Below are 13,522 nucleotides of genomic sequence, written 5' to 3' on the forward strand. Positions count from 1 at the left end.
TCTGAAAAATGAATTGTTTGCAGTCTGTTTTTGAGCATGTACATAAAGATCAAACACCAATCAATCTGTTTTAATTCAATTAAATATTTCAAGATTCTGATTACCATGATTTTTTAGACACTCCCCCCAAGAAAATTGCATCCCTTTCTATTTTCACTAATGACAAACCCATTTTGCTAATGCTGCTGTTCTTACGCCAATAAGTGCTGCTTTGTTACCAGTGTACTTGATTCTCTTTTCTCTAAAATATGGTTCAGAACTTGGAAGCTGAATCTGAGGAAAATAGATTGATCAGACACATAGTTGAACAGAATTTGTTGGGGAAGAGTCAACATGGTTTTTGTAAAGGGGAATCATGCCTCCCCAATCTTTTAGAGTTCTTTGAGGGGGTCAGCAAATGTGGACAAGGGGGATCCAGTGGATATAGTATACTTAAAGTTTCAAAAAGCCTTTGACAAGGGCCCTCACTAAAGGCTCTTAAACAAAGTAAGTTGTCATGGGATAAGAGGGAAGGTCCTCTCATGGATCAGTAACTGGTTAAAAGACAAAAAACAAAGGGTAGTAATAAATAGTTTTCAGAATGGAGAGAGGTAAGTAGTGGTATCCCCCAAGAGCCTGTACTAGGACTAGTGCTGTTCAATATATTCATAAATTATCTGGAAAAAGGATAAACAGTGAGGTGGCAACATTTGCAGAAAATACAAGATAGTTAAGTCCAAAGCAGAATGTGAAAAATTACAAAGGATTATCACAAAACTGGCTGATGGGGCAGCAAAATGGCAGATGAAATTCAATGTACAAAATGATGGGGTGTAAAAAGAGATCTTGGTGCCATTGTGGATAGTTATCTGAAAACATCCGCTCAATGTGCAGCAGCAGTCCAAAAAATCTAACACTGTTAGGAACCATGAGGAAAGGGGTAGATAATAAGACAGAAAATATCATAATGCCTCTATATAAAACCATGGTACTCCCACACCTTGAATACTGCATGTAGTTCTGGTCATCCCATCTCAAAAAAGAAATATTAGAATTGGAAAAGGTACACAGAAGGGCAACAGAAATGATTAGGGGTATGGAACACCTTCTGTATGAGGAGAGATTAAAAAGACTGGGACTTCTTAGCTTGGAAAAGAAACGACTAAGAGGGTTATGATAGAGGTCTATAAAATCTTGACTGGTATGGAGAAAGTGAATAAGGAAATCTTATTTACTCCTTCAGATAACATAAGAACTAGGTGTCACCCAATGAAATGAATAGGCAGCAGGTTTAAAACAGAAGGAAGTACTTCTTCACAGAGCGCACAGTCAACTTGTTGAACTCCGTTGCCGGGGATGTTGTGAAGGGCAAAACTATAACAGGGTTCAAAAAAGTACTAGGTAAGTTCCTGGAGGATGGGTCCATCAATGGCTATTAGCCAAGATGGTCAGGGATGCAACCACATGCTCTGAGTGGTGCTAGCCTCTGTTTGCCAACAGCTGGGAGTGGACAACGGGATGGATCACTCAATGATTTCCTGTTCTGTTCATTCCTTCCAAAGCATCTGGCATTGGCCATTGTGGGAAGACAGGATACTGGGCTAGATGGATCATTGGTCTGGCCCAGTCTGGCTGTTCTTATGTTCTTAACTGAGCAACCTTAATTATGGCAGTTGTTAGGGCTCCAACACTAGAAGAATGTGTGCGCTAAAGAAAATGATCAGGATGTGTAGGCAGATGGTGCAGGACATCATTACCTCTGAGGGCACCTTACAAAAGGAGTCAAGCTTCTTTCCAATAGCAATATGAATGGTGGATAGCATTTGCCATCTTTTTCTCAGTCCCCTTGAGTAACTGAAAAATATGAACAGCCTGGGAAGAACGATTACAGAATACACACCAGGCTACACAGTGTGTGCAGCATCTGCTTGTATCCAGTTCTGTATGTGGTCTCAACATAATGAATGGTCTAATATAAGTAAGCCAATCTTGCAAAACAGTCAGGCAAAACTCTGCTCTTCTGCCCTTCGTTGTGATGACTGAGGGAGTGTAAAACTATTTTTTACACTATTTATTTAGGAAGTTTACAAATTTTTGCCATGTAAATATCAGAAACAAAACTATCATTACAACAGTTACCTTGTGTTTAAAGAGACATTTTACAGAAGAAAGTAATCTGTTTAACAGGGTGTTACCATATTACAGAGTGAGCATCATTACAACACCTATAATATGTTGTTTCTAGTGATTTTATTAAGTTGAGTGAAATCTCAGTGTATGCGTTTAACAGACCAGGCATGTCTGTCAAATGTTAATATTCAGAAACATTGAACAGGTATGGGGCGGGGGAGGGGGCTGATGGATATACTTTGAGTATTGAATAAAATGTAAACAAATATCTAAGTAGCTATTTTGCTGGCTACATAATTGGTGTGTTAAGTTTTCCATAACTACAACCTCCCATATTTTTTGAACCATTCTTCTGTGATTGGACTATTTTTCCTTTCTCTAGTGAGAGGCTACTAATAGCCAAGCAGCTACTAGCAGATAAGGGATTAATTCTTCATTTCCTCTTGGAAGCCACAGGAGGATTACCAAAGGATCATTTGGTAATAAATTTCCAACAATTTGTGATATTGGATTACAGATGGCATCCCAATACTCTGTTATGACTGGACATGTCCACTATATATGCATAAAATCTCCTCTTTCACCACAACTTTTCCAACATTTATCCCCATTAATCTCTGTTATTTTTTAATATGACTGATGTGAGGTATCATTGAAACAGTATCTTCAAGAAATTTTCTTGTATTGTGCTACAAACTAAGATCACTGGTCTTCTTTTCTGGATCAGACCCCCTTGGGGTAATTTGTCTATCAGCATCCTTGTCCCCAGCATGTCATAAATAGAGACTTTTTTGTTAGGAAAGCTGTCTGCAAAGATTGATATCAATTAGTTATATTTTTTGTTTGTGTTCTAATTGAGTAGACACTATCGCTTTATTAAAGTTTGTTTTCTGTATAAAACAGGTTTTCTGGAAAATCAAGAAACATAATGCCTGACTTGAAAGTACTGGTACCAAGGCAGAGTGGACCCAGTTAAAGTTAGTTTTGATCTTTAAATAAGTTAGAAAAGTTTCTTTATTGAATAACTGGCCAACCATGTATATTCTATCACTCTCCCAATCTTTTGAAGCTCTGGAGTTCACAATTTGCGTTAAGATCTGGCTTATTGGCAGTGGGTGCCATTGGAAACTGAAAATTTATCTTTTCTCTAGTTCTATCCCAACCTCATAGAGTAGCGTTTGATAAAGACTGTGTGTAAATTTGTGGAGGGCATGATTTTTTTTTTAATTAATCTGTTGTAGCCTTGTGACATTTTCACTGCCACAATTTTCTTGTTCCATAAAGGGCCAGTGTTTGCCTGGGTAAGAGCACCCTCGCTTCACTACTGCTTTGAGCTGGCTGGCACTATAGAATATTTGGAACAGCTAATTTATCCTGTTTAATGGGTCTGTACAAAGTATCTGCACTCACTCTTGGTCTCTTCTTATTCCACATAATTCTAACATCCTGTGTATTCCTGCTAGGGTTTTATCTGGGGTAGAATCATAGAACCATAGGGTTAGAAAGGACCACAAGGGCCATGTAGTCTAATCCCCTGCCATTGTCGATTTCATTGTCCTACTGGTCTTACGGTTCTTTTTTCCTAAAACTTCACAGAATCACATAAGGATTTTGAAACAATAAAGAAGTGCTTGGCAGAGTGTTCATTTTGACTATAGATATTCTTCTCAACCAAGACATTGCATACTTTCCTCAGCCTTCCAGATCTTGGTTTATTTGCTGAAGTAGTAGTTTGACATTTAAATCATAGAGCTCTTCTAGGTTGTTTGAGATTTGAATTCCCAGGTATCTTATATAATTTGTTGCCCATTTGTACCCAAATGTTTCTGGAGGAGTGACTTTTCAGAGTCTAGCAAATTAATACCTAGCATTTCAGATTTTGCATAATTTTCTTTAAATCCAGACACCTTCCCAAATTCCTGGATTTCTTTAGCAACTCATTTTAGGTAAATATTTGATTTTATATCAAAATATTACCTAATTTGCATGTATTGATATTTTCTGATCTATTCTTGCAAGTTTTGTTCCTGTGATGGATTCATTGTTCCTTATCCTCTGTGCAAAAGGCTCTAGGGGCAGTGCAAAAAGTAGAGGAGGCACTGGTCATCTCTGCCTGGTCTCTCTTTGTAGTTCTGATAGGGGATATTTCACCCTATTAATTTGCACAGTTGCTTTTGGGTTGGTGTAAAGAGCAGTTATCCATTTAAGGAACTGGGGGCCAAAGTCCAGGATAGGACTTGAAACAGAAAGCTTCACTCTATTCTGTCAAAGGCTTTCTCTGAGTCTAGTGATAACAAAAAAAACCTTTTTTTTAAATCTAGCATTATGGATGATTTCAACTACTCTCCAAATATTGTCTTACATTTGTCTAGCCTTAATGAATCCAGTTTCATCTGGATTTATATAAGTTGGGAGCGTAGACTGCAGTCAGCTCGCTAGTATTTTTGCTATAGTCTTTGTTGTGATTCAACAGTGATGCAGCTCCTATAGGCCCATATAAGGTAAGGTCTTTTGTGTCCTGAGGGAAAACAACCACAACAGCATCTTTCATAGGCTGTAGAAGTTTTTCCCTTAACAGAATAGTGTTGAAGATATCTCTCAAGGGACCCACTAAGACGTCTATTTTACTAACCTGTCAAAAAATTATTCTTTGGGTAAATATAACTTTGCATGACTGGAGTACACATAATTGGCCAAATTCATCTCTTGTTTAACTCCAGTGATTTCAGTTGAGTTGAACCAAAGTAAATGTAGGCCCAGTACATCAATTGTTCTGTTTAAATATGTCTTCTAAAAGGCATAAGTTAGCTACCAAAACAATCATAATCAAAGACTAAGAAGCCAGTGTCCTTTGGATCACTTCTTGCAAGAATCAGAGTAAATTTTGGAGTAAAACCAATCCAGGTTCCTAGCAAAAATCCTTAATATGCTGCAGATCTGAACACTCTTGCCTGTGGAAAACTAACTTGCATTATGTCCCCACATCTAAAGCCATAGGGGAACAAAATATAAGTTCCGTTATGGGAGAGAATCCTGCAAAAAATGTGATCGTTTCACTAATGCGGTTGTGTTTCACAATATCTTGTGAGTGAGTTTGTAGAATCTTAAAATGCTGTAATGTATTGGGGATGTGCATCAGCTATGCTACTACTTCTTATTAAAAAGGAGTTGGAGTTGGTGAGCGTGCACAGTATTTTAACCTCCTATGGCTGTTTACATTTTAGATTTCAGGATCCAACTATACTTGTTCACATTATCAACAAGCTTGAAGATTTTTTTAAAGCCTCTGCTTCCCACCCCCCAAAATAAGGCACCGTTGAGCTTTAGGCGTTAAAAAAGCATTTATAGCCACAATGCTTACATTTTTCTGACTTCTGTTATTTAGACACACATACTTTAAATATATGATTAAAACAAACAGCTTTCAGGCTGAGACTGTCTTCTCAGTTTAAATACCGGGCGGGTTTAAGATGAGAAAATAAGAGATTTCTGATGAAAAGTCAGACAGCACTTCTAATATAGTGGTGCTTACAGATACTGCTGTAATGAGTCATTGTAAAACTAGTGTAGTAAATTTTAAAATGCATTAAGCAGCATAAACACTGGATTAGGTGTGTTCATGAGTTGCATTTTGGAAATTTGTTGTGGTTTAAATGTAAAGTTAGCGTATCTGATAGTGGACAGAAATTACAGTGAAAGTCAATTGTCAGTGGTTTTAAGGATAACAAATATAGGAAAGAAGTTCAGCATTCATATAAGATCCTTAAATGGCACAGTGATCGAGACTGTGATGGTTAAATATGGTGCTGTTATGTACATAGATTTAGTGAACCATATCTTCAGCTGATGTAGATCAGCATGTCTGTATCAAAGGAGCTATCAGATCCGTTTACACTTGCTGAGAGTCTGGCGTTGAACCCATAGCAGTGGATTAAGCTGTTTAGGCTTGAACTACAAATCAGCATTTTTGTCAGAAAATGCAATGCAAGCAAACCCTTGAGATACTAAATATTAAAATAAAATTGAATTGTTAATGTCAAAATATTAAAATAACTCAAATATTCCTATTCAGGATATGAAAATCCATATGCCTTACTACTCACTGTCCAGAACAAAAGTTGAATGAACCAGTCTTTTTCCAATGACTAATGTTAATCGTTTTTTTTAACCTTCCAGGAGCAGCTGTCTCAGGTTCTCGACGCCATGTTTGAGAGGAAAGTTAAACCTCAGGAACATGTCATTGACCAAGGAGATGATGGAGACAACTTTTATGTCGTTGAGAGGTAGGAAAATGAGCCATTGACTTGTATGAGTTCTATGGAGATAAAAATCTAGAACTCATAATTTCTATTCCATTTGAATCATTCTGGAAATAGTAGGGAATTCCTATAGACTTAGCACCTCATGCGGCTTTTGTTTTTCTAATTTTTTTCATTCGTTAGGGATTTTTATAAACATCTTTCCTCTATTATTCGGCCTAATCTTCTGTACTAGGTAGCTATTTTAAGGTACCCGGTTGTCAGTCAATCAGTCTATCTATTCTCTTGCAGATCAATGGGTTCTGTATATCTGTGTAATTGAGATTCTCCCTTTCATATGTATAAAATGCCTATATATATATATTTTTTTACCTTTTTATAATAAAGGCATTCAGAGAAACTCTGGTGTATCAGTGTTTCCTCTTATAAGCATCTCCTAATGACAGTTCTATTGATGAACACCTACTTAATTCTTCTGCAGATATGAAGAATATACCTTTGTGGCTCCTATAAAACTGTGATGTTAATAAGAATAATCTTAAATAATGTAAGGATAAGTGGTTGTGGGAACAGGATCTTGATTCAGCCACACATGTTGATTCATGTAATTATCAGATGCTCCTCTTTCAAATAATGGCACCATTAAATAGATACTAAAGATTACAAAGCATTTCCTTAAGACAGTGCATTTCCTTTGGATTGTCATTTATGATATTTTTAGGGAGTTTACAAAGCACTTTTACGTTAGCTTCTGGTAACCTAGTTAATTCAGCCAAATTCCTATTTTGATTAGCTTATGTTCTACAAATAGGCTGTCAGCTATAAAACATTTTATACTGAAAGCTAGCTGGCTGCAGAAGATTTAAGGCTGTAGAGTTTGTGCCACATGTTCTCCCCCCTTCTCCCCTCCCCCCCCCCCCGAGGATATGACGGTACTGATAAGTAGTATTGTATGACAGTTGAGACCTGATTTGGAAATGCAGGCTCAGCAGTGTCTGCTGTACTGTTGGTTCCACAAATCATCATCTTTGAACGTCTAACATTATCTATATCATTTTATTGTATCTATTGTCCATGTCCAAAAGCTTTTTTCCCTAAAGATACCACATTGATTGGATTTCTACTCCTGGGTCACGCACTTCTAGTTTGAGTTAGGTGGAAATTGCTTTGTTTTCTAAGGATTTTAGCTCTTTAAGCCATCAGTAGGTGTGTCTTGTACACAGAGCAATTGCTGGTGCCCTAATGTTCTTGAGAACCTTTCCTTACAGTTCCTTTCTGATCATGGTCGACAATGGAACTCCCTATTTGAACTGTAACTATTGTGGCAGATTTTAGCTCTCCACCTGCTTGGAGATGTTAGGCACAGGCCTTTCTCAAAGCCTTCTGGTTCTGGTGTAGAGCAGTAAATTCCACCATCAATGCCTTAGAGGCTTGGGTTTTTGAGTCCAGTTTGCTTCAGAGGCACTAAGATGACTCTTTGAGGTTCCCTGGATGCAGGGCAAATTAGGAATATAGGACTGGGACTGGAAGAGACCTTCTGGGTCATTGAGTCTAGCCCCCGCTATTGCAGGCAACCCTGGCATATTTTCCCATTCACAGATTTATCAAGCTCCATCTTAAAACTAGTTTTGAGTATTTGCCCCTACTATTCCTGTTGGAAGGCTGTTCCAGATCTTCATTCCTCTGATGGTTAGAATCCTTCTTCTAATTTCCATCGTAAATTTATTCATGGCCAGTTTTTACCCATTTGTTCTTGTGCCAACATTGTACTTTAGCTTAAATAGCTCTTCTCCCTGACGTATTTATAGAGAGCAATCAGATCCTTTCCTCTCTCAGCTTTCGTTTTGTTAGGCCAAACAAGCTGCAGTCTTTTACTTTCCTCTTGGAAGATATGCTCTCCGTTCCCCTGATCATCCAAATAACCCTTCTCTGCACCTGTTCCAGTTTGAGTTCATCTTTCTTAAATGTGGATGACTAGAATTATACACAATATTTCAGATTAGGTTTTAGCAGTGCCTGTATAATAGCATTAGTACTTCCCTTTCTCTACTGAAAATACTTCACCTGATGTATCGTAGGATCACATTTGTCTTTTTCACAGCAACATTGCATTGGTGGCTCCTAGTCCTCCAACGATCAATTAATTAATCCAGGTTTTTCTCCTCTGTCATTTCCAACTGATGAGCCTCCCTCCCCCCAGCCTATAGCAGAAATTTTTCTTTTTAGTCCCTAAATGCATGACCTTGCACTACATGCTAATGCATTTCATCCCATTTCTGTTACGCCAGTCCTCAGGGTCATCCAATTCTTCCTGCATAATAATCCTATTCTCCTTTGTATTGACAGTGTCTCCCAAATTTGTATCATCAGCAGATTCCATTATCACACTTCTGTGTTTTGCATCAAGGTCATTAATTAAAATGTTAAATAAGATTGGTCCCAAGACCAATCCTTGATGAACTCTATTAACAATCTCTCTCAGACCTGAAAGTTTTTCTTTCAACACAGCCCATTGTCCTCTCCCTTTTAGCCAGTTCCTTACCTGCCTTGCAATACTTGTATAAGAGAGTTTCTCCCTCCTTTGCACAGGAGCCGTGACATTAGTTCCCACTCAGTACAGAGGAAGGGGATTTTATTCCAAGTTCTTCCTGGTTCCCAAAAAAGAAGGGCGGGTAGAGGTCAATTCTAGATTTCAGGATGCTTAATACCTTTGTCAAGATACAAAAATTCAAGATGGTAACAATCGCAGCTGTTACTCCATGTGTGGACTGGGAAACTATTTCACAGCCCTTGACCATCGAGATGCAAACTTTCATGTTGTGATACGCCTCTCTCATAAGAGATTCCAATGCTTCATGTAGGTAAGGGAGTCCTCCCTTTCGGACTCTGCCATCCTCGGAGTGGTTACAAAAATTATAGTGGTAGTGACTGCACAGCTTCACCCGGGGGAGGAGTAGTCTTTCCCTATCTCAACATTTGGCTTCCCAGGTGCATTCCTACACTGAAGTGCAAACCACAGTAAAGAGGGCTGAGTTTCTCTTCCTCAAGTACTCAATCAGCTCAATACTGCAAAATCCTCCCTCTTACCTTGACAGTTGATAGCGTTCAAAGGGGCCACTCTTGATGCCTCGACATCCAAAATCTACCTGAGGACAGATTTCTCAGTCTGACTCACTTAATTGCGCAAGTCCGGTTGAGACCATAGGTCACTGTGAGATCATGTCTGCAGCTCCTCATGCTCCTTCCAAATAGGCTTATCTGCACTGCTTCCAAGCCTGCCCAGGACAGTTTATACACAGTCTGAACAAGTAGCTCTCTATTCCCAGCTGTGTAGTAGTATCAGTCCCTCGACTGACTGAAGAGTCCGGACAAGGTTTGCTCAGGGTTCCCTTCAACCATCTTCCTCCCACTGTCACAGTAGTTTGGCTGCATCCCTCCTTGGATGGGGAGCTCATCTGCTTCACCTCTCCTCCTGGCTGGCCATCAATCTCCCTCTGATGCCCAGTCTTCTCACTCAGGACTTGGGGAACATTTGTCACCTCCACCTGAACACTCTGTGGTTCAAGGCTTGGTACCTAGATGGCTCTCAGAGTTAGAACTCTCCTCTTCCAGAAAGGTTAAAGAAGTCCTAATCAACAGCAGAAGGGAATCCACACGGAAAATTTACCTTCAGAAAGTCTGTGCACTTACTTTCCTCTGTTTCCTGTCAGCTCTCCCATTTCGGAGGTTCTAGAATACTTTTTCACTCTGAAGATAGGAGATCTGTCTTTGAGCTCCATTAAAGTCCACGTGGTGGTTATTACAGGATTTCATTCTCCTGTGGAAGGTTTCTTGGCATTTGCTTATCCTGCAACTTCCAGATTCATCAAAGTTTATCAAATCTCTTCCCAAATGACAGAGAACCCACCACAGCTTGAAATTTGAATTTAGTTCTTAATTTTCTGATGAAACCTCCCTTTGAACCACTAACCACTTAGAATTATAGAAATATAGGACTGGAAGGGAGCTCAGTAGGTCATCTACTCCAGTTCACTGCACTGAAGCAAGACTAAATATTATCTAGACTGTCTCTGACAGGTGTTTGTCTAACCTGTTCTTAAAAATCTTGAATGACGCAGATTCCACAACCTTCCTTGGTAATTTCTTCCTGTGCTTCACTACCCATACAGTTCCTAATGTCTAATCTAAATCTCCCTTGCTACAATTTAAGCCCATTACTTTTTGTCCTTGTCCTGTCCTCAATGGATAAGGAGAACAATTTATCACCCTCCTCTTTAAAACAACCTTTTATGTACTTGAAGACTGTTATCCTGTTTCCCACCCCTTCAGTCTTCTCCTCTCCAGACTAAACAAACCCAATTTTTTCTCATAGGTCATGTTTTCTAGATCTTTAATCATTTTTGTTGCTGTCCACATCATTCCCAAAGTATGGTGCCCAGAACTGGTCACAGTACTCCAGCTGAGGCCTTATCAGATTTGAGTAGAGTGAATGAATTACCTTTCTTGTCTTGTTTACAAAACTCCTGCTAACAAATCCCAGAATGATATTCACTCTTTTTGCAACAGTATTACATTGTTGGCTCATATTTAGTTTGTGATCCACTATAACCCCCAGATCCTTTCTGCAGTTCTCCTTCCTAGGCAGTCAATTCCTATTTTATATTTGTGCAATTGATTATTCCTTCCTATTGGTAGTACTTTGCATTTGTCCTTATTGAATTTCATCCTATTTATTTCACACCGTTTCTTCAGTTTGTCAAGATCATTTTGAATTCTAATCCTGTTCTCCAAGGCTCCTGCAGCCTCTCCCAGCTTGGTATCATCTTCAAACTTTACAAGTATACTCCCTGTGTCATTATCTTAATTATTTGTGAAGATATTAACTAGCACTAAGCTCAAGACAGAGCTCTGCAGGACCCCAGTTGATATGCCCTTCCAGTTTGACTCTGTGAGCCACTGAAAATTACCAGTTGTGCACCCACTGTATATAGTAGGTTCATCTAGGGTACGTTTTCCCTAGTTTGCTTATGAGAATGACATGTAAGACAGTATCAATAGCCTTTCTAGATTTGAGATATCACATTTAATTCTTCCCTCCCATTCACAAAGAAGGATATTAGGTTAGTTTGACATGATTTATTCTTGACAAATCCATGTTGACTGTTATTTATCCACCTTATTGTCTTCTAGATACTTACAAATTGATTGTTCGATTATTTGCTCCATTATCTTTCCAAGTACCAAAATTAAGCTGATTGGACAACCCAGGGAATTCTAGACCATATTCCCCTTTTTATAAATAGGCACTATATTTACCCTTTTCTTGCCCTCTGGGATCTCTCCCATCCTCCATGAGTGCCGAAAGATAATGACTAATGGCTCAGAGATTTATCAGCTGTTCCTTAAGTATTCTAGATGTATTTCGTCAGGCTCTGCTGACTTGAAGACATCTAATTTGTCTAAGTAATTCTTAACTTGTTCTTTCCCTATTTTAGCCTCAGATTCTACCTCATTTGCACTGATGTTCACTATATTAGTGGTCTGATCACTGCTAATCTTTTGGTGAAAACTGAAACACAAAATTTATTTAACACTTCGGCCACAGCTGCGTTTTGTTATTGTCTTTTCGTCCTCATTGAGTAATGCGCCTACTCTGTCATTTAATCTTCCTCTTGCTTCTAATGTATGTGTGTTTTCTGGTTAACCTTTATGTCCCTAGCGAGTTTAATCTCATTTTGTGCCTTGGCCTTTCTAATTTTGTCCCTACATGCTTGTGGTGTTGTTTTTAATATATATTCATCATTTATAATTTGATCTAGTTTTTACTTTTTGAATTTTGGTTATTGAAGATCCACTGGTTAAAGCGAGGGTGCTTTGTTACTGTACTACTTATCTTTCCTGTGCATTGGGATAGTTTGCTCTTGTATCCTTAATAATAATATTTGTATGGTTTTAAACTTCTCCATAAACTGCCTTAAACTGCCTTTCTAGTGGCGCAGTTAACTATGCTTGAAGACTTGGTGAGTTAGGTGATTTGATGCTTAATCCTGTCTTCTACGCTATCTTCTTCAAAGATAAAGTATCCCTCCAACCATACCCAGGTTCCTACCCAAAGTCATCTTCAACTTCCATATCAGTCAGGCTATTCATCTGCCAGTTTTCCACACTAAACCCCATCAGACTAGAGAGGATGCTGCCCATCACACCTTGGATGTTAGGAGAGCATTAGCATATTATTTGGACAGAACTAAACCTTTTAGAGCCTCTCAGAGACTATTTGTATCTATTGCAGACACAGCTAAGTGAACATCAGTGTCTACCCAGAAACTTAAATGGGTTTCAGGCTGCATCATCTCCTGCTATGGAGCTGCTATTCATCCGATTGCTGCTATCCCTGTAATATTCAGTTTCATGTCATGTACTGTCAGTTCTAGCTCCTCCATTTTATTGCCCAGGCTCCTTGCGTTAGTGTACAAACATTTGTTCTTTGTCTGACCTTGCCCAATTTCCTAGCTGGAGTAGGTATAGTCCTTGCACTAACTGTATCACTCATCTGACTATTGCTCCTATCAATATTGGTGCTTTCTTATTTTTTGGAGTCCTTACGCCTATCCTCTGTTGATGGCCTTAATGCTTCCCTTAATAGGCTTATTGCTCATAGTGTCTCTGTTAACTGCATGTGGCATTGGTAGTTCACTGTTCACTGCTAGAGTGGCCTTCTGTTAGCATACTGAAATTGTGTTTTCTCTTGTCTGTATTCCATATATCATTAAGTAATATGGTTCCAAGGGTCAAAGTCCTTTGTAGACATAGTAGGCTATTTCCCTGTTCTTCTGGCTTCAGCGTTAGCTTTCTGGGTGAAAGAAGAGTGCCTCAGTTGAGGCCTCAACTGAGACTGGTAACTCTTGGATTGCTTTGAGGTATCTCCTGAAATGTTCACAAGCCTGACTCAGACATAGTTGGGATTGACCCAGCAAACTAAATTTAATCTTTCGGTCTGAAAGGCTTTGAGGCAGGAATGCCGACTTGTGGGTTTGTTGCAAAGCTTTCCCACACCTGATACACTATAGTTTCTGAGTTGAGGTGTCTGTGCAGGAAGCATCAATATGGTGGCGCTATCTGCAAGTGTTGTTGGCACAGAGCTGCACCCAGTG

The 13,522-nt window shown here is 39.0% G+C and overlaps 1 protein-coding gene across 2 annotated transcripts in view; it reads left to right on the forward strand.

Moving 5' to 3' along the window:
- The window catches only part of PRKAR2A (protein kinase cAMP-dependent type II regulatory subunit alpha), a 120,591-nt gene that overhangs the window by 83,276 nt on the left and 23,793 nt on the right, over positions 1-13,522 (forward strand). For both annotated transcript variants that reach the window (XM_005295958.5, XM_042844204.2), the window contains exon 5: positions 6,286-6,392. In XM_005295958.5, coding sequence (XP_005296015.1) covers positions 6,286-6,392 — 107 coding nt within the window. The remainder of the gene's footprint in view (positions 1-6,285; positions 6,393-13,522) is intronic.

The sequence above is a fragment of the Chrysemys picta genome, chromosome 7 (assembly GCF_011386835.1).
Source record: "Chrysemys picta bellii isolate R12L10 chromosome 7, ASM1138683v2, whole genome shotgun sequence".
Taxonomy (NCBI): domain Eukaryota; kingdom Metazoa; phylum Chordata; order Testudines; family Emydidae; genus Chrysemys; species Chrysemys picta.